Genomic DNA, 24,307 nt, shown 5'->3' on the forward strand with positions numbered 1-24,307 from the left:
CATCTTCTACCCATGAAGCCCTAATGCCCCTCAAAAGCCAATGTGATAGAGAGTTAATCAGGTAAGAAAAACAGGATTGCTATGAAGCAGTGTTAAGGACTAATTGAGATGGATGGAAATGGGGGTTGAAGTCATATGACTGAATGAAATGGCTCAAGAGCCAATCCTGGGTTCTGTTCTCTTTCTCTTTTCTTCTATCTCTGCCTCTTTAACATTTGACAGTGTTAATTACATGCTTTTCTTGAAATATTCTTCTCCTCTGGGCTCCCAAACAATATGTTATTCTGGATTGTTTTCCTTTCCAACTGCTTCTTTTCAGTCTTCTCTTCCTACTTTTGCTTCTTATATGTGGGTTATCACCAAGGTTTTATCTTCAGCATTCTCTGCTCTCATTTCTCTATAGTCTCCCTTGGAAGACTTTCTTTGTTCAACTTTCATCTTATTAACAATAACAACTAAATCTACATCTCAAGACTTAACCTGGAACCTGAACTTCAGCATATTTTCAACAGGTTGCATTTCCAGCATGTTTTTCTTTTTCAATGGGAAGGTGGTGAAAGAAGTTGGGAGGGACAGAGATCAGCAATTGCTGTTTAGTCCTTCAGTCCTGTCCAGCACTTGGAGACCATTTGAAGTTTTCTTGGCAAAGATACTAGAATGGTTTGCCAGAGGGTTATTAAAGAGAGAGAGAGAGAGAGAGAGAGAGAGAGAGAGAGAGAGAGAGAGAGAGAGAGAGAGAGAGAGGAGGAGGAGGAGGAAAGTGGGGCATTAAAGCATTTTTTTAAATGTCTAGAACAGAACAAAAGAAAGGAAAGAAGGAAATGCAAACAGGATGCATTTGAAAGTTACATGGTGACTTTATTACTTATTTAAAAGGAAAAACATGTTGTACATAATAGGGTTGCAGTTTCATGTACAATCCTCTTTTTTAAATTCTACTCTATTATGGAAATGTTTGTTTTATTTCTTATGTGCAGAATAAAAAAAAAGAAAATGAAAGCATATCTCTGGAGCACCTTTGAAATAACTATTTGCCTTTGACTAACTAGATGAGTATCTTGGCCCCATTCTCTTTCTCCTCTCAGAAAATAAATGTCAGGAAAATCTCGGGGGACAGGACTAAAGGGGCTAGGGGACTCCCATGCAGCTCTCATGATCTCCAAATGATCCTTCTATCCACCTGTTACAAATCCAGCCAGGGGATCTTAGGTAAAAAATGTTTCTTTCACCTGACCTCACCATCTATCCCAGGGTCTGGGCATGATGCCAGGTTAGATTATTTAGCTCATCTTCCATCCTCTAAACCACAGCTTTCACAGTAGATTCTTCTAATTTCATCTTTGCCTTACTTTCCCCCTCCCTGAACATGATCTCCCTGTTCTGCCCCCGCTCCCGCTCCCCCTCCTCCCAATACACATACATTTACTTCTATCAGTAACTATCTTGAAGTTCATTTTTGGATTTTTGACATTTCATTAAATCATAAAAGTAAAGTCAGAAGGCATTTTAGAGATCTTCTAATTTTATAAATGAGAAAACTGATGATCAGAAATGTTAAACGATTTACTCAAATTTCCACAGCTAGTAAGTATCAGGATGTCCTGACTCCAAATCCAGCACTCTATCCACTGCCCACTATGACTTTGCATCTTAACGCTCCTGGTCAAGAGCTGTTCTGCTTGAAACCTCAACCTTGTTGGAGCCTAGAAGTGCCCAAGAGTGAGAATTAATGATTGAGATATGGGAACACTACACTGAGTCTAAAGTTCAATGTAAGGAGTGACCTAGTCTGGTCAGGAGGGTAGAGACAGCTTGAGGCATGGACAGTGGAAAAAGGGAATTATCTAACAAGGTGAAGGAGAAAGAAGAAGAGAAAGCTTCTTTGTAGCCTCTTTCCAACTTTCATCAAAATTTCTTCCCAATTCTCTCTAATCCTTCCCCAGGCTACATTTATTGCTTACACAAACCCATACAACTCCCTTAAAATTTGGATGTTGGTTCCTTTATCTATAAAATGAGGGCCTCTAAATTCCCTTCTAGTTCTTAATCCTAGGAAGATAAGATGCCATGGCCTGTGCCATATGTAGGTCCATAAGCCTTGATGGAGTTATTCAAAGTTCCCTTCCCCTTCACTTAAGTGTTCTTTACCATCTTTCCTCAGGGGTTCCAGAACTCCATTTTAAAAAATATTTTGATAATTGTATTTCAATATAATTGGTGTCCCTTCTATTCCTATGTGTTTTATATTGTACACAGTAATTGGAAATATTATTCTGAGAAGGGGTCCATAGGTGTCATCAGACTGCCAAAGGGATTCAAGACACACAAAAAAACATTAAGAACCCCTACTATAAATAAAGTTTTTTCCCTCATCATCTGACCTATTAGTTTTCTTCCCTCAAATGTTTTTCTTCTCTTCCCCCACATCCTCACTCTCTACATACTGATTGTCCATCTTTTCCTCCTGCTGTTCTACTCCTTTCTCTGCCCCACTAGAGATTTAAGTCTGAGCTAAGTCAGCTCCTGGGGTTGCAGCTACACAGGCGATAGACGAAGGACACAGGCAGACATCTCAGCTCGAGGTCGGGGCAAGGTTCCCAGGCAAAGCCAGCGGCCTAGACCAGGGCAGTATGCATGGATTAGGTGGGAAAGAGCATATGTTTGATGGCTATAGCCCCCCAAAACTAGTATCTCCCCTTGAAGAGAGACTCCAGCAGCTCCCACATGAGGGGAGGGCAAAGGTTCCAGGCCCATCCATGTATCAGTCCTTGGTTCATACGTCTCAAAACTAAGCAGGTCCCCACCCTCACCCAGACCTCCTGCCACGTAGAGTCGTCCACCCAGTGCCACCATGATATGACCTGCCCGAGGGGTCTTCATGGGACTCAACAAAGTCCATGATGGCTTACGAGTAGGGTTGTAGTTAAAAAGAGAGGCCAGGTATTGACCAGTCTCATTGCAGCCTCCACTCACATAGACCTGACCATCCAACACAGAGGCAGCATGTGCAAAGCAAGGTGTGGGGAGAGGTGGTGATGTCCTGTAGGAAGAACAAAGGACCATCTCAGTGGAGAAAGGGCAACTGATATGCTCAACTTCCTGATGATATCTGGGCCTCCTTTTCCCTGCCTAATTGTAGGCCCTTCCAGCCCCCTCACGCCTTTGACCCTCTTGGGTCAGTTAAATGTTATTGATGTGGGTCATCTGGGTATCCCATTATTTCTAGCAAAGACAGAAAGCACAAAGAAAGGAACAAGAAGATTCTTGCTCAGGAAGGGATTGGACAGAGTTCTCTTACAACTCTGAGATTCTATAGGTCTAAGAATGGGCTGAGAAGACAGATTCTTATCTGTGCATTTTGACAGTAAAGTAATAAAAGATCATTTTTGTGTGAGCGTGAAGTTGCTGTAGTTTTAGGAGAAGCCTGGCTTCTCTCCATCACCAATCTCTTTGGAACATAGTAGGCATTTAATAAAGGTTTGCTGCTTGCTTTGCCCTCTTTTGCTCACCTCCAGGCATCAAGCTTGGGATCATAGGCCTCCACCGAATCCAAGGCAGCCCCTTTATCTCTCCCACCCAAGGCATAAAGATTTCCATCATGAGCCACCAGTGGGAAGAAGCATCGAGCCTGACCCATTGGAGCCAACTCTTCCCACTTACCTTGGCCAGGTGCCCACCTATGAACACACACAGGAAAGAGAGATGGTTAGGGTTAGCTCTGGTACTTATAGGCTGCTCTTGAATGAGCAAGTCTTGCCTTCCCTCTCCCCTCCCACTGGAGATATCTGTCTTCCATCTTTGAGTTTTGCTCTCCAGTTCTGGCACCCACCAGACTTTTGGTACTTTGTTGCTTTTTACTTCACCCAAAAAGGCCTCCCATGGTAACCCTCTGCAGGTAGGATAGCTAGAGGACGGAGAACTCTGGGGACATCTGGCTTCTGCCACAAGGTTTCTACCTGGCAGAAGTAGCCCCAGTAGACAGGGGAGGACAACGAGGTACCAAAGACTGCACTCTACCCCAATTTCCTCTTCTCTCCCATACCTGAGTACTGAGGCCAAGGTGTCTGAGTGGCTGTAGTAATGCTGCCCTCCACACACGTAGAGTTCATTCCCAGTGAGACTGGCAGCACCATGCCGGAAGCGCCCGGGAGGGGGCAAGGCAGGCAGCTTACCCCATTCCACTGTGTGTACCAGCCCCACACCACTGCAGAAGGCCCGTGCCCACCACACCCCTCGGGATGGCTGACTCTGGGCTAAGTCGGGAGTGAGCCCGTCACCGCCGATCACCACCAGCGCCCGGTCAGGCTCCCGCCTCCTTTCTCGGCCCGGCACCTCTGCCTCCACCAGAATTTGATGCAGCAAGGATGAGGGCAGAGGCAGGGGCAGTCCAGCAGCTCTCACTCGCCGTAGCTCCCGGGTGGACATGCGACCAAAACGGACACAGCGAAGCAGAGACTTGGCCTCCGGCTCTCTGCCAGTGGGATCTGCCGCCAACCATCGCCATACAGCCTCAAAGGCCTCGAACTCTTGCTGTATATGCAGCTCATCACTGGCCAGGAGGTTGACTAGGCAGGGAGCAGGCAGGTCTGGGAAGGTAGGGCAGGAGGCCACGGCAGGCAGATGGCTGAGGAGGTAGTAATGGGCTTTGTCCCAAAGTCTCTCCAGGCCTGGGACTTCAGCCACAGGAAGCAAAGCTAAGCATCGGAGAGGGCTGAGGCCTCGAGCCAAGGCTCTCTGGCACAGGGCCAAGCAGGAGCCACTCTGGTACTGCAGGGCAGTCTGGGTAGCCCTCAGGAGCCCTGTCCAGTTTGTTTGCAGTGCCCCTGAGTAGGCAAAGGAGACAAGGAGCTGTAGGTCTGGGGCAGTGACTGTACGCAGAACAATAGCTGAGCCCTGGGATTCCCGCATCCCACTCAAAAGCATCGCCCCGAAGAACTCGCTCCCACAGACCAGAGCCACGCGGTGAACTGTGGGTATAAGAAATTTGGAAGGACATGGATTCAGAACAGATGCCAGGCTCCACCTGACCCTGACAGCTTTACCTGTTTTCAGTGCCTGCCTTTTATACTGTCTACTCTAGATATCCCAGGACAACTACAGAGTCTAATCAGTCACTTAGAACAGAACCTTATTCTTTTTTATTTTTAATACAATTTCTCACCGACAGTAATTGCTTCAAGGTCCAGTAGATGTGGCTGAAAAGACTCAGATACAACCAACAACTCTGCCCATTCTTTGCACCTTGTGAAGATTGCTCTTTGCTTGGGAGCTGACACTGCTGTCACCATTGGATCTCTAGCTATTTTGCTTAGTTCTGCAATCAAATCTTTGTTTGGCACATTGCCTGTTTCCTAGGGATTGATTGCTACACTCGAGGCTCATCTGTCTGTCTGTCTCTGTTATTGCCCAAAAGTCTAGAGGGAGAAAACATGACTTGAACCTCTGCGTTGGTGCAGCCTAATAATGTAGAATTTTTATACCAAGTACTTTATAGTTTGAAGTGCTTTTAGATACCTTATCTTGTGTGATCCTCACATCAGTGAGGGGTGGGCAGGACAGATAATAAGATGACCATTTTTCAGATGAGAAAACTCAAAGATCAGAAAAGTTAAATGCTCTAAATTTTCCTAGCTAACAATGGGCAAGGTCAGGATTAGACCTCTGGTCTTTTGACTCCAAATCCAGTTCTCTTTGTACAATTATACACTGGCTCTCCTTCTCCGATGGCATTTCTTCCATCTTCTTAACCAACTAGTAGTTTATAGGCTAGAATATTAGAGCTGAGTCAGAAGAGACCCTGATTTGAATCCTATCTCCAACACTCAGTAGCTGTGTGACCCTGGGCAGGTCATTTGATGTCCCTGAGCTTCAGCTTCCTTCTTTGTAAAATGGGTATAATATTATATTCTACTACCTCTCCCTAAAGGTGATTGTGAAGAAAATGCTTTGTGAACTATATTGCTCTAGAATAGTGCTTTGAGGTCAAATAATGCATTGATCCTCACAATAACCTGGATAGGGTGGGCTTTGTTATTATTCCCATTCCTTGAGTCTGAAAGGAATTCATTGACTTGCCCAAGTTCCCACAGTTTCTGAATATCTGATGAAGGATTTGAACTCAGGTCTTCTTAACTCTAGGTCCTGAGCTCTATATACTACAAACCCATAGTTTCCTCACTGGCTGTTGTTACTAGAGACCATCTTAGTTCATTCCCCATCTCCTCTCCTCTCCCATTCTAAAAATGAAGAAACTGAGGTTTAGATTAAGTAAGTAAGCCCAAGTTCAAGAAATGATATAGTATTTAAGCAAGTTTCCTTTGGGTTTGACATACAACAGCTTCTTGGCTAGTGTGCCAGTACCTTTTCTGCATTCATTAAAGCTGTTTTGCAGTGAGCATTATTTCGATGCCAGTAAGTCTGTCCCATTCCAGGACCTCCTTGCTAACAATCCTGTCCTGTTCAGTTGGATTCATGGGGCATGCTGCTGAAACTGCTCAGGGAATCAGATGTGACTTAAGGCCGATAGCAGGTGCTAGGAACACAGCCACATAGATTTGGTAGAGCTTAGTAACTTGGAGGGCTGGCTTTTTCCTTTTGTCACTGGCTTTTAATGCTTATTACAGCATCTTATATCTACTGGGCACTTAATTATTGGATCAGATTGCAAATACCATTGCTTTAAAGACCACTGTTACACAGATGTAGCTCGACTACAATGTTCTTCTGAAAACCACGGAATATAATGAAAAGAGCAGCAGACTGGACACCAGAAAACCTGAGTTTATGGTTTGTCTTGTATTCTGCCATTAAGTCTTTGCATGGTCCTAAGCCCCTAAATTGCTTGTCCCTTAGAACCTCTATTTTCTCGCTTGGAAAATGAATTTGAACTAGATGAGGTCTAAGTCCCTTTCAACCTCTCAGTTCTACTGCTTTGAATCCTGGCACCAGATTTTTTGTCCTTTAGAACCTGTACCAAGCATTAAGGGCCAGGAACAAATGAAAGATCCAGCTTTCAAGATCTACTGAGGCCTAGGTGGCTGTGTTTCTGGTATCTACCATAGCTATAAGTGTCATATCTGACTTGAGTTAGCAGCATTCCTCTCCTTGGTTGAACAGAAAAAAATTAATTCACATTTGACTTGTTTTGCCATTGGCTCCACTGGTGATAAAGAATGAGTCAGAAAGACTATCATCTTGAATGCCAGGGCATTTTGGAATAAGAGCTTTAGGCTCATAGTAAACGGAATTCAAAGAACAACAACCTACTTAGCGAATGTGAGATACCAGGTCTGCCAATGGGTGTCAAGCGTATTTGTATCAATTGATATTCACTTTTCCATGTCATTCCTTCCACTAGTACTGTGTCCCACCAGAGCATGGTCAGACCAATGAGGCCAAGGTCTTAGGTTTATTCTTCTTTGCCCCAATTGGCTGCTACTTGCATCTCTTGCCACAGATTGTACTACTAACTCCAGCCAGCTGGTCTGTAAATGAATGTTGTTTATCTCAAGAGAGGACAGGGATAGGGAGAGTGCAGGGTCAGTGTAAATCTATCACCACTAAGGGAAAAACAACTCAAAGCACATGTTCTATTTGACAGTAAATCCTGTGCTGCTTACCTTCATATATGGAGAGCACAAGGAATTTATAAATAGACAAAAAATTCATAATACACCTTGCAATTCATTTGCATCCAAGTTCCACTTTAATCCTTTTAATTTAGGAACTGCACAGAATTGAGGGGGGGGGGGGGGGCCTCAGTAGATTGAGAGCCAGGAGGGAGGTCCTCAGTACAAATTTTGACTTTAGCCACTCCCTAGCTGTGTGACCCTGGGTAAGTCATTTAACACTCATCGTTTAGCCTTTACCCCTCTTGTTGACTCTAAGATGGAACTCTACAAGTAGCTACCCATGCCCCTCCTCAATTTTGCCTCATCTACCTCCCTCTCTCCCCATCCACTTACCGTTCAGGTGGCAGTCCTCTGCTTCCAGCTCCAGGTCACAGCCAAGACCCTCATGATAGAGCTGCTTGATGCCAGCCAGGTTCTCTCTCAACTCCTCAGCCTTCTCTGGTCCTTCCTGCTCCTTGTTTCCTTGATTCTGGTCCACCTCCAGTCTCCTTACAGCAGCAGCTGCTACCCGAGGGGTCCCCAATACCTCCGCTGCAGCCAATACATCCCCTAACTCAGCAGGACCTACCACCCCCTCATAGGCGAAGGTCAGCACGGCCTCCCAGCCTTGGCGGGCTATATCGAGCTGTATGGGGGGCCGTGGGCCCCCATTCCCCAGCAGGCGGGAGCGAAAGAGACTGCTGACCGAAGCCAAGACCACCCGATGCACAGCGTACCTTCGACCCTGCACTAATATCTCTTCATCTAGCAGCAGGCTCAAGTCCCGAAGCCTTCGAGCTTCTGCGAAGAACTGAGCTGGGTGCTCATCACTCACCAGCATCTCCAGTTCCCCTTCATCCTTCTCCTCTTCCTCCTCCAGGGACAACGAGGGTGAAGGAAGATCCTCGGGGACTGAGGTCGGGTGACGCGGTTCTTCCAGAGGGAAGGCGAGCAGACCCGAGTCCTCGTCTGGAGAAGAGGGCCAGTCGGGACTTCGTCGGGCTGGTAAAGGAAGGTTGGGGTTGTCCTTCTTGGAGTGAGGAGAAAGTTGTCCCTCCTCTGGGGGGCAGATCACGGTGCCTGGGGAACTCATCGCCCAGAACTAGCTGGGTCTGAGCATAGGTGGGAGAGGAAGGAAATTAGACGCCTGTCAAAGCTTGCTACTTCTCTCTCTCGGGTTTATAGGAAAAAGTACTTCTGCCTCTGTCACCACCCACCAGGTTCCTGAAGTGCCAAAGCCAAGTACTTCAGGCGTTCTGCCACATACACCCTAGCCGCCGCCTCCCCCCCCCCCCAACAGTTCCCTCTTCCTGGTGTTGAGGACTCTAGTCCCTGTCCAACCACTGCCCTCCTCCTCTCTGCTCCAGGGACCCTGTACTTACTCTATGGCTGCTCCCCCACCCCACTCCCAAGCTCCCCCATCCTCCTCACCTGGGTGCTGGGATTTGCCTCTGGCCCCCAGGGAGAGGGAACTTGTGGGGTTACTCTGGCCAGCCGCCCTGCATGAGCTAATTATAGACAGGTAAGGGGCTGAGGTTACGGCTGCCTGGGCTGGGAGGACACCCAATCCCCAGAGCCCTGTCCCCAGATGACCTCCCTTCCACTTGTGGTAGTAGAGCTATACAGAGAAAACTTAGTGACAAATCGGAGCTAAAGGGGGAGGGGGTGAGAAAAGCCGGGAAGCCAGCTGAGCTTGGGGACAGTGCTGGGTCAATAGAAAGGAGAGCAAAGGAAGAGTCTAGTCTGAGGAGGAGCTGAGCTGGAATGAATGGAAAGGAGATATTTAGGGGCAATCTCCCAAGACTGGTTATTGACTTTTCTGTTCTTTATAAAGCTAAGGTCCAAGAGGAAACAATGCTTCTGAACCGTGCAAACAGAAGCCAGCTCTATCCTGGAGGTGGACCAGGAGCCTGAGAGACTGAGGGAGGCACATAGAGGGCAGGGGGCAGGGCTGCAGACTGAAAATGATCCATTTCCAAGGCCTTGTGAGAGAGGGACAGGGTGCTTCAAAGCCCTCTAACTTGAAATGTTCAAGTATTGTGCCTTCTCCTCCCTCCCTACTCCCATCAATGATTGACTGGCTCTTGGAATGGGGATTGGTGTGTAGGGCATAACTGCAATTTTAGCCCCAGGAATTAGTCCTGAGATTGTCTGAGGCTCAAGACATTAGGATTCCTAGGCTACACCCTCTGGGATCTTCTCAGAGCTCCTCTTCGGCAACTTCAGAGATGGAGCTCTTGGGTTGCAAAATTCTACTCCAATCCCCCACAAAATTTTCTGGGTCAGAAATCTGAGAGACGTGGGTTTGCAAAGAGGTTGGTGATGCTCTACCCCACCCCCACCTTCACATACCTGGAGGATAGGAGGACAAGCCTAGGATAAAAGGTTGGACCTGACTTAACAGACTGACCTGACTGACAGAACTGCAGAGGAACAAACACAGAGGTGGCTTTCAGGGTGAGGAGTACCTGGGGGTGGGGGAGGTAGTAACCTGGGTAACAGTCCAGATCCTAAGTCACAGACTCCCCATCTGACTGTCTAGTGTCTGAAGCCCCAACACTAGTAGTTTGCTTCCTTGACCTGACTACCTTCACCCCTTCCCCCCCTCCCCTTGGAGGCCAGAGCATCATAGCCCTGGATTGGACCAGCAGAAGAAATGAATTCTGTGATCCTCAAGGCAGTCTGATCATCTTGGATACCAGGGCCAAGGCTCTGAGAATCTCTGGTGAAAGATAGTGGCCATCTCTTTTCTTTGCATCAACCTTTCCTTTTCTGCCCCCTCTTTCCCACCACTGCACACTCCCATGGCTTCTCCAAGGTGGAATCAACCCCTCCTGGGTCTTGGGCACACACATTGAGGAGGGACCTCTTCCTGCCCCTGACCTTCCAAAGGCAAACTAAGCCCACCTACAGCCTACAGGATTCTAGACATTGGGCCCCAATATGAGTTTTATGCCAACTTGGCAGTTCCTGGATGTCTCCAACAAAGTCAGCCCTCACTGGAAGCCCTTCATAGTAACCAGACTCAGGTGAGAATTCCTAAATCTCACTTTCACATGTCTAGACCTCTCTAACTCATTCCTTCCTCCTTATACTCAGTAATATACAAGTTCCTTAAAAACCCCTCATTTCATACCCACTTCAGTCCTATTAATCTCCTACCCTCCTTCCTAATCCTATTTCCCCACTTAAACTCCTAGTCTCACTGGAGGACCCTTCCCTTATCCTCCCCAAGAGATAATGAATTATTTTCTCCTAAATGAAGCTGATTGTAGACAATGACACCCAGAGGACCCCTAGGCAAAGTCAACTCCTGGTTCAGAGGGGTGGGTAAATGTCTTCTCAGGTTGAGGAACCAGTAGCTAACTTCTTATCTAAAGAACTGAGAGAGGAGCCTAAACAGAAAGATGAAGGGCAGGAAAGTGCTGAGACTGGTGACCTAGCTAACAAAGGGCCCCATGCCTTTGGTTGGGTCATGGGAGTCATGGCAAGGGCTGGAGAAGGCAGTGTGGGGAATGAAGAGGGGTGAAGAGACATGGAAGGAATAAAAAATAAACAAATAATGGACTATAGGAAATTTGGGATCAAGAAGAGCAAGATGGCCTATAGGAAAATTGTCAGACTGGACCTGGGAGATAAATTCTTGAAGAAGATCTATCACTGGGTTTTTCTCCCCCTAAGATGCAATGCATGCTTAACATCTGGGATATCATCCTCTACCTTTGACTACCTTGGATCACAGCCCAGGCTGACATAGTTATGAATCAATAGGACTTCAACAGAGTAGAGGATGTACAGTTAAGAGGAAAGGGTGTCTGGGTCTAGGCATTCAAATCCAGAGATATTAAGATTCTCCCAGGATTCACATGGGCCATAATTCTCCTCTCCACCTTGGTCACCAACATCACTGGCCTGTCCATTTCAGCCATTTACACCAATGGCAAAGTCAAAGCAGGTGAGTTTGATTTCCTCTTCCTCCTTCTTCCATCCTTTCCTCCCCATAACCAATCCCTCCTCCCATCTGTGGCAATTCCACTGAAGACAGTAATCTAATTTCAACTCTGGACAGCCCAGACCAGCCCAACTTAACTTCCTACCATCCCTAGATTTGGGGAGGAGTTGCTTCTTGGTTCCTGATCAATCCTTTCTTTACTAGGAGCCACTTTCTTAATCTCCCGAAGTCTGGGTTCAGAGCTTGGAGGCTCCATCAGCCTCATCTTTGCCTTTGCAAATGCTGTGGCTTTGCTGAGACTTTCTGTGACCTGCTCTGGGTATGGCACCCAATCCCACTCCCTACCATCTCCTACTCCTGACCTCCCTTCTATTTTTCCAGAAGTGCATTTCTCCTTGACAGAGAACATCCTGGGCTTCTTCCCTTATGGTTCCCTGACTTTCCCCATTTCAAGGACTGCTGGTGACCCTCCCTATGCCTCTCCTCTATCTTCCCTTTCCTACCCACCCTAGGAACATGGGATGTAGCTGCAGCAGATTGAGCCAGAGAACCAATTGAGGATCATGGGTGTATTGTCACTGTGACAGTCTTGCTAGCTGTCTTGCTGACTGGAATGGAATGGGAGTCCAAGGCAGGCACACTGGGGCTTATTGGAGTAGGATTCAGAGAGCAGGATGGGAGATGGGAGGGCTGAGGGGAAAGCCCGAAGGTGAATGAAGAAAGGGCTAGGCTTAAAATGGGGGCACTTCTTAAAAAAAGAAGGGGGAAATTTAAAGAATCTAGAAAGAATAGTAAGTACAGAACCTTGGGGAAGTAAAACGGAGACTGCTGAACAAGAGGCCTGTGATAGGAGATAGGACATCTCATCACAGTCTTAAGGCTGATCTCTTTCCCATGGGAGGGGGGCTATGGAATCTCAGGGATTCTTCTGACCAGTTTCCTTAAAGCCTGCTATTTAGAGGGACATTGAATGAAGATGTGAGGTATAATGGAATTTAAATAAAGCTGTTTATTGGGGGGAAGCAAATGTATTGTTTACTTCATCCTAACATTTCTGACCTCTTTTTATATAATTCCTTTTGTCATGATCATCCAGGCCCAAATTATTTTTTTCTTCCTTATTCTCCTCTTTCATCAATTATTTCATTGGGACCTTGCTTCCTGAAAACCCCAATGGACAAGCCACTGGCTTCTTTAGGCACCAAGCTAAGGTAAAAGGGAAGGAGACTGGGAGATATGAAGGCAGAGAAATGCTTACAAGATTGTTCAGTCCTCCTGGTTTCAAGTAAATTACTAGAACTAAGCTGGGTTAGAGGAAAACAGGACTAGAGGCCATTATTTGGTAGTGGATAAGGTGCTGGGCCTAGAATCAGAAAGACCTGAATTTTGAACCCTGCCTTAAACATTTGCTATTTGTGTGACCCTGGACACTTAACTTCCCTTCTCTTAGTTTCTTCATCTGTAAAATGAAAGGGTTGGACTCCATGACCTCTAAGGTCCCTTCTAATCCTAAATCTACGAGTCTGTGACTTATTAGGTAAAGGGACACCAAAGGATGCTGGGCTGAAGTTTTCCTTACAGCCTTATTCCTGCTTTTCACTGGCCTTCTCTAGGGAACATTTTCCTAGACAATCTCATCCCACAATGGTGAGGTGCAGAAGGCAGATTCTTTGGAATGCTTTCCATCTTCTTCCCTTTAGCCACAGGGATCTTGGCTGGAGCCAATATCTCTGGAGACCTCAAGGTGAGCTGGGGCCTAGGAAAGATAGTGAGGGTAGTGAGAACTGTGTGTATGTGTTTGTGTTTGAGAAAGAGAGAGGGGATGGGGAGGGAGGAATGCAATCCATTTTCCTCTTCCCATTTTCCTTTTGCTTCCAGGACCCAACCACAGTCATCCCTAAAGGGACCCTACTTGCCATCTTTTGGACAGACTACCCTTTCTTATCTGGGTATCATAGCCACCATTGATAAGAACCTCCTCACTTACCTCTCCTACAGAAATGCCTGATCCTTATTTGGAAACAAAGATGCTGGAATGAAGATGATGTAATGAACAGAAATACGATGAGCAGAACCACTGATTACTCAGTCAATGAGTATATACTCATATCTGTCAACTAATTATTGATTTACATATAATCTTACAGTGTTCTTTGGTGATTGAAATGCAGACATGCTGAATCTGGGTCATCTGGGCAGTAATATTGTAAAAGAAAATCTTGTTCAGGGAGAGGCTTAGACCTTGTGTCTAATCTGCACTGCTGTCTTTAGATGGGTGTAAAAATTAAATTATATTTCTACTAATAAAAATATTATATTTTATGAGGTTTATTAAGGATCATTAAAAGTCAAGGAATAAAGAAGATACAAAATAAAAACCACATGCCCATGGCTGATTAGCCCATTTAAAATTCCCTGAACTTAGCTTACCACTATACTTACTAATCATTGCAAAGGAAGAGAATGTGGGAGGTGTTACTGCCAGTTAAATACCAATTATGATCTCGACAATGTGGAGACTCAGGAGAGATTATAGGGAATTCTGGGAAATACCAAGAACTTCTGGGGAATGAAGTCTAGGGTTCAAAATCTTCATTTATACATGGGGACGCCTTCCTGGGAAGGGATCTGTATCCTCAGCCTCCTTCTCAGGCGCCTGTGTGGTTCGAGATGCTTCAGGGAACACAACAGATATGAATGTGAGAAACAAGAGCTGTTTGGGACTAGAGTGTCCATATAGCTGGGACTTCAGTAGCTGTCAGGAACTTGGCTCCTGTACTTATGGATTGTCTTAATTACTATCAAGTGAGTGAGGAGGTAAAGAGATGCTCAACTGACTATATAATACTAAGATAGTTGAGTAACAGCAGTTCTTCTGGTTCAAGGACTTTGGGGAAAGCCAAGAAGGGGAGGGGATAAAGGGAGAGTGATTGGTTAAACTTCAATTTCTTTTCCTGACCAATCGCATTTCTCTAGACCATGAGTCTGGTGTCTGCCTTCAGTCCTCTAATGTCTGCAAGGATCTTTAGTGCTCTTCTGCTGTCTCCTGCATTATCTCTGCTCCCAAAGTCTTCCAGGTCAGTCAGCACTTTGGAAAGGCCAAGAACAGTGGGAAATGTGTGACTGACAGGTTCAGTCAGGTAGGGACCAGCTATTGGCACACTTTAGGGATGTGCCTCCCTGCTGCAGTATTCCTGAGTTGGGGCTGTGACTCAGGGACAAAGGGTCAAACTAAAGATGTAGAAAAAAGGTTGAGGGTGAAGATGGCTCCAGATGGTTGTTCCTTAAAACAAAACAATACCAAAAACCAGAAGTCTTTATGTATACATGATTAATCAATAAATGACTTCACCAGGATGGAGGCAGAATTGGTGGGACAATAAACTTCACAGACTTCTTATTCCCTCAAGGCTGCCCAGGAAATTCATTCTATTCTGATTTACCTGTCTAAAAATGTTTAGTCCTTCCCTCCCACCTCTGGTGTGATGGTAAATGTTTAACAATCAGCTCTCTAAAAACTTTTTTGAAAGTGTACAATGTGACACACTCAAATTTAATCTTATTATTAACATTTTCTGCATCATTTTCTTAAGTTGACAAAATCAAAGAAACAACTAATTAAGCCCAGCATTTGCCAGTTTCAAGGTATAAATGTTCACACTGAAAATTTAATAGGAACCTTTCAGGAGCTTATTGAAGCCTGTACTAGTATACCATTGGCTCCTACTCTTCTACCATATTCCTCTAAAAATGCCTCTTGGCAGAGAGCCCTGTACATCCTTGGGACTCCTTGAGTTCTCACTCCATTCCCTTACCTCTCCATAACACCTCCCCCACGCCATGATTGCTGGTGTTTGTTCCTCTCCTTTTCTAAACACTGGAAAGGAAGGTGGCAAGAGTGTTCCGTTTTCCTCACCATCTGGGGCCCCTAGTCCTGGCTCTTGCTAATCCACCTACTCCTTCAGTGTCTGTGCCAGGACAAGCTGTATCCTGTCACTGGCTTCCTTAGGAAGGGATATGGCAAGAACAATGAGCCACTGCTTGGGTACCTGCTCACCTTCATCATTGCTGTAGGTTTCATTCTCATTGGTAAGCATTTCTCCTCATCCCATCAAGGCCCCAGATACTGCTTTGTTCCCTTTCTAAATAGCTTACTCTTCTCACATTCCTCCATCAAGTTCTCCAGGATTTCTACCCCTTCCTTCAAATAAGGTAATATTAGTAAAGTGCTTAGCACAGTGTCTGACATCCTTCCCCTTCCTCATCTACTATCCCTACTGCCCTTTCCTCCAGTTCTCTAGCATTTAAGAAAATAATTTGCAGAAGGGAATGGGTAGGATCCTCCAAGATTTCCAGGCATGTGTAATTTCTGTGTCCCTCATTTTGGATGTTCTCACTACATTTTTTCATTTCTTCCTTAAAGCTAAGCTGAACACTATTGTTCCTATCATCTCCAACTTCTTCCTCTGTTCCTTTACCCTTGTCAACTTCAGTTGCTTCCATGCTTCACTCACTCACTCACCTGGTAACTACAGGGGCAGGCTTAGGAATCTCTTTGCCTGGGGAAAGGATTTGGGAAGTAGACATTGAGAAGAGGGTAATGGGAAAAGAACCGAGAGCCAATGGGTAGTCAATGGGTTGGAACAGAAACTTGGAGTCTAAGGAATGGTTGGGGATTAAAGGTGAGGGATAGCTCACGATCTCCTTTCTGGCTCATGTTGGAGCCCCTCATTCCAATGGTATAGTCCTTGACTATCCCTTCTGGGCTTCCTGCTTTGCCTGCTCATCATGCTTCTCCTCACCTGATGGGCAGCACTGATAGCTGTATTACTCATTCTTCTGCTGCTGCTGTACAGCTTCTATAAGAAGCCTGGTAATAAAGGGTGTGGAGAGAGCTAGGAGTGGAATGGAGCATGAACTGAGAAGGGAGAAAAGCAGAGGGTACTCTGGGAATAAGCTAAAGTAGGGTTGGAGGACCAAATCTAGTGAGCTGTCTGTATTTGTAAAAACCTTTCTTAAGGAAGAACCTGCTTGATATGCTGAGATTTTCCTTGTCATTGTTTCACCATGGCAAATTGGTAGGTTTTTTGCCATTTGCAAGAAGCAAATGGAGAACAAAATCCTGATTACCAAACTTAAATTTCCAATAAAATTTAGAACAGTAAAAACAAACAAGCAAAAAAATCCTTTAACTCGAGGGCCTGATGGACAAAAACTGGCAGGTATTTGGCCTGGGGCCATAGTTTGCCAAGCCCTGGCCAGAGAGAAGTAGCATCTGAGTCTATCCCTCCTTAGGAGTGAAAGACCGTGGGAGCAGCTGGGTGGCTAAATGGATTGAAAGCCAGGCCTAGAGATAGGAGGACCTGGGTTCAGATCTGGCCTCAGACACTTCCTAGCTGTGTAACCCTGGGCAAGTCACTTATTCCCCATTGCCTAGCCCTTACCTGTGTATTGATTCCAAGATGGAAGGTCAAGGTTTAAAAAAAAAAAAGAGTGAGACCTTACTGTCCTCCTTCGCAGTTCCCTTATTTCATCCTATATTGGTTAGTTCTCTGACCATTTAACCCATATACACAGATGTGAATTGGGGTTCCTCAGTCCAGGCTGGCACCTACCACATGGCTCAGTAATCAGGATCATGTCAAGAACTTTCGGTGAGATACTCCTTGACCAGGCAGAGGTACTAAATTGTAGGGAACCTGTGGGGGAGAAAAAGGGGGAAGATAACAGAGTAGGGAATTATCAGGGAGAGAAAGACTCTAGTAGGAGTAATCCATGTTCATTTAGTAACAAAGAGGGAAAGGGTGAGGGAAGATAGAGGACTGGCAGAGGCTGATAAACTCAGAGTCCATCTTAGATAAAGATCTAAGTGCCCTTGTCAAGAGGTAAATAACTCAGTCTGTCTGAGAATGGGTCCACATGCTTTCTCCTTTACTTTCTTTTGGCTTCCCATAACAACATTGCTGACCATTCCATGAACCCAGATGATGCTTGGAATCATTATCTTTTACCCAGCTGCCCTATCTACATTCTTGTTACTTTCCCATGAAGTTTTCTCACAGATGATTGTTTTTACTTTCTGTGGTTTGTACCTATAAAAGATGTAGCCATGTAGCCACTACTCTTTACAACAATGTTCAAGATGGAAGCATGTTTTGCATGAAAAAAAATTTTTTAAAGGGTAAGGAAGAGTCCTTGGGTTTCTCTCCGAATCTTTCTAAAGTTAACCATGGCGGGGGTGGGGGGGGAGCTGGGTGGCTCAGTGGATTGAGAACCAGGCCTACAGATGGGAGGTCTTAGGTTCAAATCTGGCCTCAGACACTTCCTAGCTGTGTGACCCTGGGCAAGTCACTTGACCCCCATTGCCTAGCCCTTACCATTCTTTTGCCTTGGAACCAAGAGAGAGTATGTGAATTCTAAAACTATTCCACCCTAATAAGACCATACTTTAGAAGATCTGATTTAGATATTTCCTGATCAATAACAATAAAGATACTTGGACTAAGATTCAGGTTTTGGGAACTCTCCATTTCTCTATCCTCCTTAGTTTAACAAGATTAGGAAGGTCTGCACCAAACTCAAGGATTAAGTATCTGAGAAAAATGGCCTTCAATAGACATGTGCAGAAAAAGGGGACAGACCCCTGGGCTGTCCTAAGTCAAACTAAGCTATCATTGGTACAGATGAGATGCAGGAAAGTGACGTAAAACCGTCTATATAAGGCACGTCACTGGCTCTCTTCACCCTCTTTCCCTGGAGAGGTGACTCTGGCTGGCAGTGTGCTAGGCGTTCCAACATCTTGGAGGGGTGGCAGTTATTTGTCTGGGTTTGGCGGTGAGTTTGCCCTTGAGCTGATTCAGGTTCAGCCATCTTGACTAAGCCCCCTTTGGAGTTCAGGTGACTGTTGACTCCTTCCTCCGCACTCCAAAACCTTACTTTCTAGATCTTCTAATCTTCCACCAGGCGGGAGGAAAATCCTACTCCTTTTCCTTCCTTCTTCTCAATTTCCTCTACTATATCAATTAAATCACCATAAAATTTCTAGCTGACTTGGGTATTTTATTATTTGGGATTTTCCCTGGTGACCAACTAAATTTAGATTTTAAGTCACAATGCTAAAATTATCTTTTACAATAAGATGGAAGGTAAAAATAATAATAATAATAAAATTAACCATGGATAGAAGAAATAGCTGATTAGTTACCTTAATGTCATTCCTGCCTTCCTTTCTCCAACCCTCAATGTCTGGTGCTGACTGGACCACTCAGTCAAAGATCAGTTCTGGTGGATTTCGTGGATGCCTTTGTCTTATGTTCTGTGGGAATGTAGTCTCAGTAAGTGGGAACATGGGAAAAGAAATTAGAAATACTGCCTAAAAGGTGTCAGGTGCACCAGAGTGAAGGGGGCAGTGGGGAAGAGGGGTAAATTCGATCATACAATTTAGGAAAACAGGTGAAAATTTGCTATTATGTATAATTGATATTTTTTTTAAAAGGTGTCAGGCTATTAACAACTGTTTCTAGGGGAAATAAGACAAATGTTTGTCATCTGAGCTCAGGTCAGTTGGGATAGGGATAGGTTCAAATCAGGAAACCTCCTAACCTCTAATCTCTGCCCCCTAGGAGACTCAAGGCATTCAGGATTCAGAGGACCATGTGAAGTGGTTGAATGTATGGAGGATCCAATCCTTTTACACAGCTCTCTCTTCACTAGAGTTTCGAGCTGGGGCAGTCTCATTTGGAGAGTGCTAAGTACCAAAACTCTCACCTATTCCTATACCCACCATATTGCCTCCTACATTCCTTCATCCACATTTTTATCACCTCTTCTCCCAGGTCTCAGGTCTGGGCCGGCTGAAGCCTAATGTGATAGTATTGGGATATAAGCATGATTGGCAAGAGGTGTTAATACCTGCCATGGAGGACTGTGTGGGCATCATACAGTGTGTGATGGGAAGGGAGAGATGGTCCCATCAATTATTATTACTGGGGACAGGAAACAGTAGGGATGTGATCATGGTGATCTTCTAGGCCAATAGGTGACCCCCAGGGAGGGGTGCTCCCTTCAGGTCCTATCCCCTCAGTAATTACCTCTTTTCCCTCCTCATTAGTGATGCTTTTGATTACAACTACGGAATCTGCCTTCTGCCTGTGATTCCTTGTCCCCAAGCCCATGGTAAATTGGGGAAGGATGGATAGTCATAGGGAAGGACAAGAGATTGGAAAATGAGAGATAAGAAATTAAGGGATTAGATATGGAATATAGAGTATATTCCAGGTAGCACAATGAGCAGGACTCAGGATGGAAAGGAACCAGATACTAGGATTCAAACAAGTGGATTTATTTCTGTATCTTCTGTCTTTATATTAGGCTTTCCTGGGACTGATTTTGGGGGAGGGAAAGGAAATTTTAAGTGCACAACTTGAGGTTGTGCTTGGTATGGTCAGGAGGTACAGTCTCTGAATTTGCTTTAAAGTCCTTGCAAATTCTACTACCCACACATTCTTACCTCTCCAATGTAAAGATTAAAATTTAGGGGAGAGGGGGAGACTGAGGCAGGTAGAAATTAGTTTCTCTCTGCAAGGAATATATATTTTTTAGAGGTTTATTAAAGTTAAAGATTAAGAATATACAAGTAAGAAACATGTGCCTAGGCCAGAGGCCTAGACAAAATAACCTCACATCATGGAAGAGACGCCTCTGCTCCAAAAACGGAAGTCCAAAAGGCCGAGCCCTTCAAAAGCCTTTGCTTAAATATCTTCTCGATCTCGGCCCAGGTGAGATTACAAGGCATTCTGGGGAAGTGGAGCAAAGGCTCATGGGGATTGTAGTCCTGTATTCGAGTCTATTTTTTACATCCCCCCCGTGTGATCATTGTGGAAAAATTAATTTTTCCCCAAAAGGATCATAAAAACATAATAAACTTAAAAGATTACAATAGTGTGAGGATAAGAGAAAAAAGAATAAAACCAATAATTGCTGAACACATTGACAAAAAGCCGTTAGGGGGCAGTCCCCTTTGGCATAAAAGTATACATACAAATAAATGTTCAATCAACCACACCCAAAGTTCAATTTTGTGCAACTTGTGGTCTGGAGGCTTCTTCATGGTGGCTTCTCCAACAGTTCAGTTCTGGATTCAGAGAAGTAGCATCTTCTTTACCTAAAATTCTTCTCAAAAAGAATTTAAACTTTGCAATTTAAATAATGATATTTTTTTACATTCCCCCGTGTTGTGGGTGATTGAAAGATTCAGAATCAGTTAGGGATGCATGGCTGAGGTATGAGGTATATGAATCAATTGGCAAGAGATATTAAAAAGACATCAGAAAATCCAAAAGAAAAGAAAAATTTCTGGATGAAAATATAGACTATCAAAGTCTTATGTGTAAAAATTCCAAGTAGAAGAAAAATAAATCTATAACAGGTCCTTCAATCAGGGCCCAATCAAAATGATCTAAGTAATGATGCATTTACCCAGTCATTGCCAGGACTACAGAAAGGTACCACACTATGAGAGGCAGAAAAGAAAGGGACCAGATTATAGAAGCCAAGTAGGAGCCAAGGTTTTGGGGATACTCATCTGTGAATATCTTCAGAGTGAGTGTGGACACAAGGAAAGCCTATGTCTTAACACATGTTAAACATAGTAACCTTGAGTCTTCACACTAGGTTCAAGACTTTTGTATTGGCCTAGAAGTGCATCAATCCATCCTAGATTGGCCTTTCTTTGGCTCTATGAAATGGCTCTTGTGTGTATCTCTTGTCCTGGAATCAGACAGAATCATTAAGCAAAGTCCCATAATTTATTTAAATAATGAGTGGAATCATTTTCATAGTCACAAGCTTTTTAGGGCATGCATTAGAAAATGTATCTTAAACTTGTAGCACTGAAAATCAAAAGGTTAAAGAAAATCTTAATACTGGTGACATGTGCTTCAAATATAAAAAGGAAAGAAAAAATAATTAAAAAACTGAAAAAGTATATTGCACATGCAAGAAAAATATAATAATAAAAGAGCTTTAAAAAATTCAAAAATATAGCTTATAATCATTGACACTCTGTGTCAGTTAAGAAAATATAAAATACAAGGCTTTCTCACCAAAAAATGAGATCCATTTCCTCTTTGTATCTGGCCATGATCACTGTGAGTAGAAGGCAAATGAATTGAACAAGGTTAACAATTTTTTCATCTTTAAAAATACAGTAGTACAAATATGTAGATATCAAAATCCCCAAAATTCTCAATAGCCCAATTGATTACAATAGCAAACAAACACACTTTCATATTTCACATAAGTTGCTGTATGACATTTTAAAAACCTATGAATTGATGGACATTTGTCACAATTTTTACAAACATAGCGATCCTTCAACCTTGGTATTTAAACATATTTTTTTTAAAACAAAGTAAAACTCATCTTGGGTTTAGAACATAATCAAGAAATCTATATATCATTCTGGTGCAAGTAAAGTAGTGAGCTGAAGAGTATAAATAAAGGGTGCTCCTTTTGGAGGCTTTTCCCAAGGGTACAAATGCCCTGAAATTAACTGCCCAACTTCCATTCACATGTGGGAAGGTTGGGGGTTATAAAATACATTTCACTTCAGCTACTAGAATGGGCCTTACCTCGTGGTAGGGGCAGGCAAAAATAACCAGACTGTTAAAAAAAATTCCAAAAATCATATTTAAAAAACCCTTAAAATCAAATCATTTGAGGTATTTAGCACATTAAATTTTCCAAAGGTTGTTAATACAATTATAACCAGTTCTGAAGTCCATCTATCCTCAGCAAAATAGAAAAAAGCTGTTTTTTCATATATGGGCTTATTCACAACAATATTTTTTCAACACAGTTATAGGGGAAAAACAACAGAATTTCAAAACTCAGTACATTCAAAATAAATTCAATCAACCTTCAGTTCACAGAATAGTATTCAATCCAGTAATATATGAACTTAAAATCACAAAATTATATCTTAAACAAAACAATGCAATAGAATACAGAGATTTTCTTATAAACCATTGGAGTCTGAAATGCCTTAGTCTCTTCAAAGTTCCTTGGGGTTTTTTTTTCTTGTTTGTTTGTTTGTTTTTAATTATCCATTTAAATGTCTACTGTCCGAAGGTAGAGTAGTAAAGGCTAGGCTAAGGGGTTCAAGGGATGCGTCCAGGGCCCCATAGCTGAGAAGCATCGGAGGCCAGATTTTAACTAGAGACCTCCCGTCTCTGGGCCTGGCTTCCAGTTTGCTGGGCCACCCATTTTCCTCCCCAAAGTTAAAGTTGAATCTTTGGGCTGAGTCTGCTCCCAGACGGGCAGGTAAAATCAATGAAACTGCCAGAAGAGTCAAAAATCCTTTTAAACAGCCCATTGCTATTAAGTTTCTGTTTGAAAAGATCTGTTTCTTCTCTTTAGTCTTTTCTGTCTTTCCCCTCTCTGATACCCCTGTGGCCAATACCCCCAGCCACGTGGAGGCTTAGCCTAAGGGAAAATTGCCCGGTCTCCTTTCCCTCTGGTCTCTCCCCTCCGCCCACGTGGCCAATACTGTTACCAGCTGGTCGCAATGAGTCCTCAGCGATCTGCTCCGAGGATCTGGGTGATGAGCCGTCTGGGTCGCGCTTGTGGGTCTGGGGCTGGGGTGATGAGCTGTCTGGGTCAGAGGCCAGATGGGTGAGAGACAGACCGCCGGGGTGGGTCGGGCCGGGAGCCGGAGCGCAGCTCGGGCACCAGGTGAGAGGCCAGGAGCAGAAACAGGAGCCGATCAAGATGGTTTTCTAAAGAGTATCTTGGAGAATCGTGGCTTTAAAAAAATTCTCTAGGCTAAAAACATTTTTTGAGAAGTTCTCATCCAATCTAGTGGTCGCCAACTGTAAAGATTAAAATTTAGGGGAGAGGGGGAGACTGAGGCAGGTAGAAATTAGTTTCTCTCTGCAAGGAATATATATTTTTTAGAGGTTTATTAAAGTTAAAGATTAAGAATATACAAGTAAGAAACATGTGCCTAGGCCAGAGGCCTAGACAAAATAACCTCACATCATGGAAGAGACGCCTCTGCTCCAAAAACGGAAGTCCAAAAGGCCGAGCCCTTCAAAAGCCTTTGCTTAAATATCTTCTCGATCTCGGCCCAGGTGAGATTACAAGGCATTCTGGGGAAGTGGAGCAAAGGCTCATGGGGATTGTAGTCCTGTATTCGAGTCTATTTTTTACACCAACCCATACTTGGGAGTGGTAGTGAGTTAAAGCTATTCATACAATATACTCTCCATTATCTCCTCTTCTGCTAGGATCCACTCTCTCCTAAGTATATTCCATCTAGGCTTCTAGGAGGTGGAAGTACTTCCTGAACTCACAGGCAAACCAAAGAAGAAAAGGTGAGGACCATCCCCCACTACTCTATTGTATTTTCTTTCTTGTCTTACCTTCTTTCACACAACTGAGAGACTTAAAGTGCCATGATCAGTGCCCACAAAAAATAAAAAAAATAAAAAAATAAAGTGCCCACAACTTAACCAGAGCTGCTGAGTAGAAAGAGGTCAAGATGCTCAAACAGGGTTAAAAAAAATTACTAAAGCATCAGGGACTAACCAGGGGGAAACAGAGTAGTTTTTAATGTTCAATGGGATGGCTAGGGCTGAGTTGACTGAAGTGGGAGAGATACAAGACTAGTGAAACAGTGCAGAGAACAAACCATGGATGCTCTGTGATCCTTGAACCTGGGAATTCTGTGGGATGGCAATGACTA

The 24,307-nt window shown here is 44.1% G+C and overlaps 1 protein-coding gene across 2 annotated transcripts; it reads right to left on the reverse strand.

Moving 5' to 3' along the window:
• Nucleotides 1-837: 837 nt before the first annotated feature.
• Nucleotides 838-9,456, reverse strand: KLHL33 (kelch like family member 33). 2 transcript variants are annotated; one of them, XM_056809967.1, is made up of 5 exons: nucleotides 9,042-9,456; nucleotides 7,965-8,722; nucleotides 4,043-4,967; nucleotides 3,510-3,677; nucleotides 838-3,040 (listed from the first exon to the last, which is right to left on the reverse strand). In XM_056809967.1, the coding sequence occupies exons 2-5, from the start codon at nucleotides 8,701-8,703 to the stop codon at nucleotides 2,536-2,538; spliced, it is 2,337 nt and encodes a 778-aa protein (XP_056665945.1). In that variant the 5' UTR covers nucleotides 8,704-8,722; nucleotides 9,042-9,456; the 3' UTR covers nucleotides 838-2,535. The 2 variants fall into 2 exon arrangements, with proteins under 2 accessions (XP_056665945.1, XP_003340067.3); XM_003340019.3 differs by having other exon boundaries at nucleotides 7,965-9,050.
• Nucleotides 9,457-24,307: the final 14,851 nt, after the last annotated feature.

Source organism: Monodelphis domestica, chromosome 1 (assembly GCF_027887165.1).
Source record: "Monodelphis domestica isolate mMonDom1 chromosome 1, mMonDom1.pri, whole genome shotgun sequence".
Classification (NCBI taxonomy): domain Eukaryota; kingdom Metazoa; phylum Chordata; class Mammalia; order Didelphimorphia; family Didelphidae; genus Monodelphis; species Monodelphis domestica.